At 58.8% G+C, this 1,787-nt stretch overlaps 1 protein-coding gene across 1 annotated transcript; it reads right to left on the bottom strand.

Moving 5' to 3' along the window:
• Nucleotides 1–589: 589 nt before the first annotated feature.
• Nucleotides 590–1,342, bottom strand: LOC122198804 (proline-rich protein 23A-like). The gene has a single exon (XM_042903607.1). It carries the CDS (start codon nt 1,340–1,342, stop codon nt 590–592), a length of 753 nt encoding a protein of 250 aa, XP_042759541.1.
• Between the last annotated feature and the right edge of the window lie 445 nt (nt 1,343–1,787).

The following is a 1,787-nucleotide window of genomic DNA, read 5'->3' as shown; positions in this document are numbered from 1 at the left end:
CAAGCAAACAAAGAAACAAACAAACAAAAACTGGTGATCAGAAGCACCTCCAAGGACATTGGAAAATTCATAGAGGTAAATTCACAATTACAAAGGTAAGGAAAAACAACCTGAAGTGGAGAGAAAGGAGACAGGCATTGGGAGGTGATGAAAAAAGGGGATAAATTGGAAAAAAAATGAGATGACTTTGAAGCAAGAGTAGGGGTGAAACAAGAAGAATAGGGTTGGCTGAAGATGACAGAAGTGGAAGAAACAGCTCATGCACCACAAGCAAGGGACCTGAAAATCCATCGTTGATTATGTGTGGTCTACTCTCCCTGCTAAAGGTCCTTACCAGACTCTATCGATCTATCTATCTATCTATCTATCTATCTATCCACCCACCCATCCATCCACCCACCCATCCATGCCTGCTACCGATCAAGGCATTTAGCTAAACAAAATGAGACAAAAACTAACATAACAAAAACTGCAGCTGCCCATTGTCTACGATGCAGATACTTCATCTCTGAGTGGTGGTATGTGTTCACAGCATGTAGTGGAGGATCACTAGTGCCGAAGCCGGGTGGTGAGAGATTGTGGGAGTAGTTCATTCCTGGAACAGGCGTCTCCGGGCCTTGCGAGAAGGACCCGGAGGGCGCTGGGGGCGCGCGTGGGGACCTGGACTCGGAGAGGGAGGTAGAGGTTGGAGTGGCGAGTTGGGGAAGGGCTCCAGAAGGTGGACGTCCAGGTTGAAGTAGCGGAAAGAAGAGCGTCTCTCTGGGCTAGGAGTGGGGGCCCAAGACCGGGGCTCTAGTACCTGGCCCACAGGTTGGGGGTTGGCCACGCTTCCCGCGCAGGGGCGGAGCCCAGCGATGGAGCCGGCTGCAGGGTCCATCCGAGGCGGCAGGAACGCGGGGTCCGCGTCTTCCTCGTAGGCCTCTTCTTGGGGGACCATCTGTGGGACAGATGCGTGGAAGAATCCTTGCTCGACGGCGACGTCGTGCCCGGGCGCGCCCAGGAAAGCGCCGGGTTCCAGGCCGACAAGCGAGTGGCCCTGCTCTCCTGAGCGCAGGAGGGCCTCGGGGACCAGCAGCAGGGTGAGCTCTCCGACAGACACTTGCAGGACCGACGTTGGCTCGGGCTCGAGCACCAGGTCGACGTCGTCCAGGGACATCTGCAGGACACATCCCATGGCCAGGACCACCACTGAGGTAAGGGCACCGGCGGCCGGGGGCCCCTCCAGGCCTTCCAGGCCTGCAAGCTCCTCGGTTCGGCTGCGCTTGGCGGGGCCGGGTCCTCCGGACGGCGGTCCGGGACAGGGCGCAGGGTAAGCGCTGGGGCTGCGGGGCCGGCTGCCCATCACCTGGACGGCGCTGCGGGTGGCGCTGCCGGGGGGGGCCTGGCGGAGGGCGTGAGGGGCTGGGTCCTGCACGCAGTGACAGGTCTCGACGACAGGTGAGGCGGTGGGGCACGGCGGGGCGCGGTATGGCGCGACGCAGAGTGAGTGCCCGGGAGTTCTGGGAGCGCCTCCCGGGAGACCCTCAGTCCAGGTTCTGGTGGCGCAGAGTAGGCCCTCACACGTCAGGGTAAGCATTGAATTATTAATAGGAGAAGTCAGGTGACCGGCAGAGGCGGTTTCAATATAAGCCCCGCCTCCTGCCTAACGGGGGATTAGATTTAGTGACGTGCAGTAGCGGGAGGTTTTTAAGAAACTGTAGGGAGAATACCCCTTGGATGTGCCTGTGGGTTCCACTGGCCTTTATTGCCTTTCTTTTGGGGGGTGGGGTGGGGTGAGGGGTGGAGAG

This window comes from Panthera leo, chromosome C2 (assembly GCF_018350215.1).
Source record: "Panthera leo isolate Ple1 chromosome C2, P.leo_Ple1_pat1.1, whole genome shotgun sequence".
In the NCBI taxonomy this organism is placed as follows: domain Eukaryota; kingdom Metazoa; phylum Chordata; class Mammalia; order Carnivora; family Felidae; genus Panthera; species Panthera leo.
This window is presented reverse-complemented; position numbering and strand designations above follow the sequence as displayed.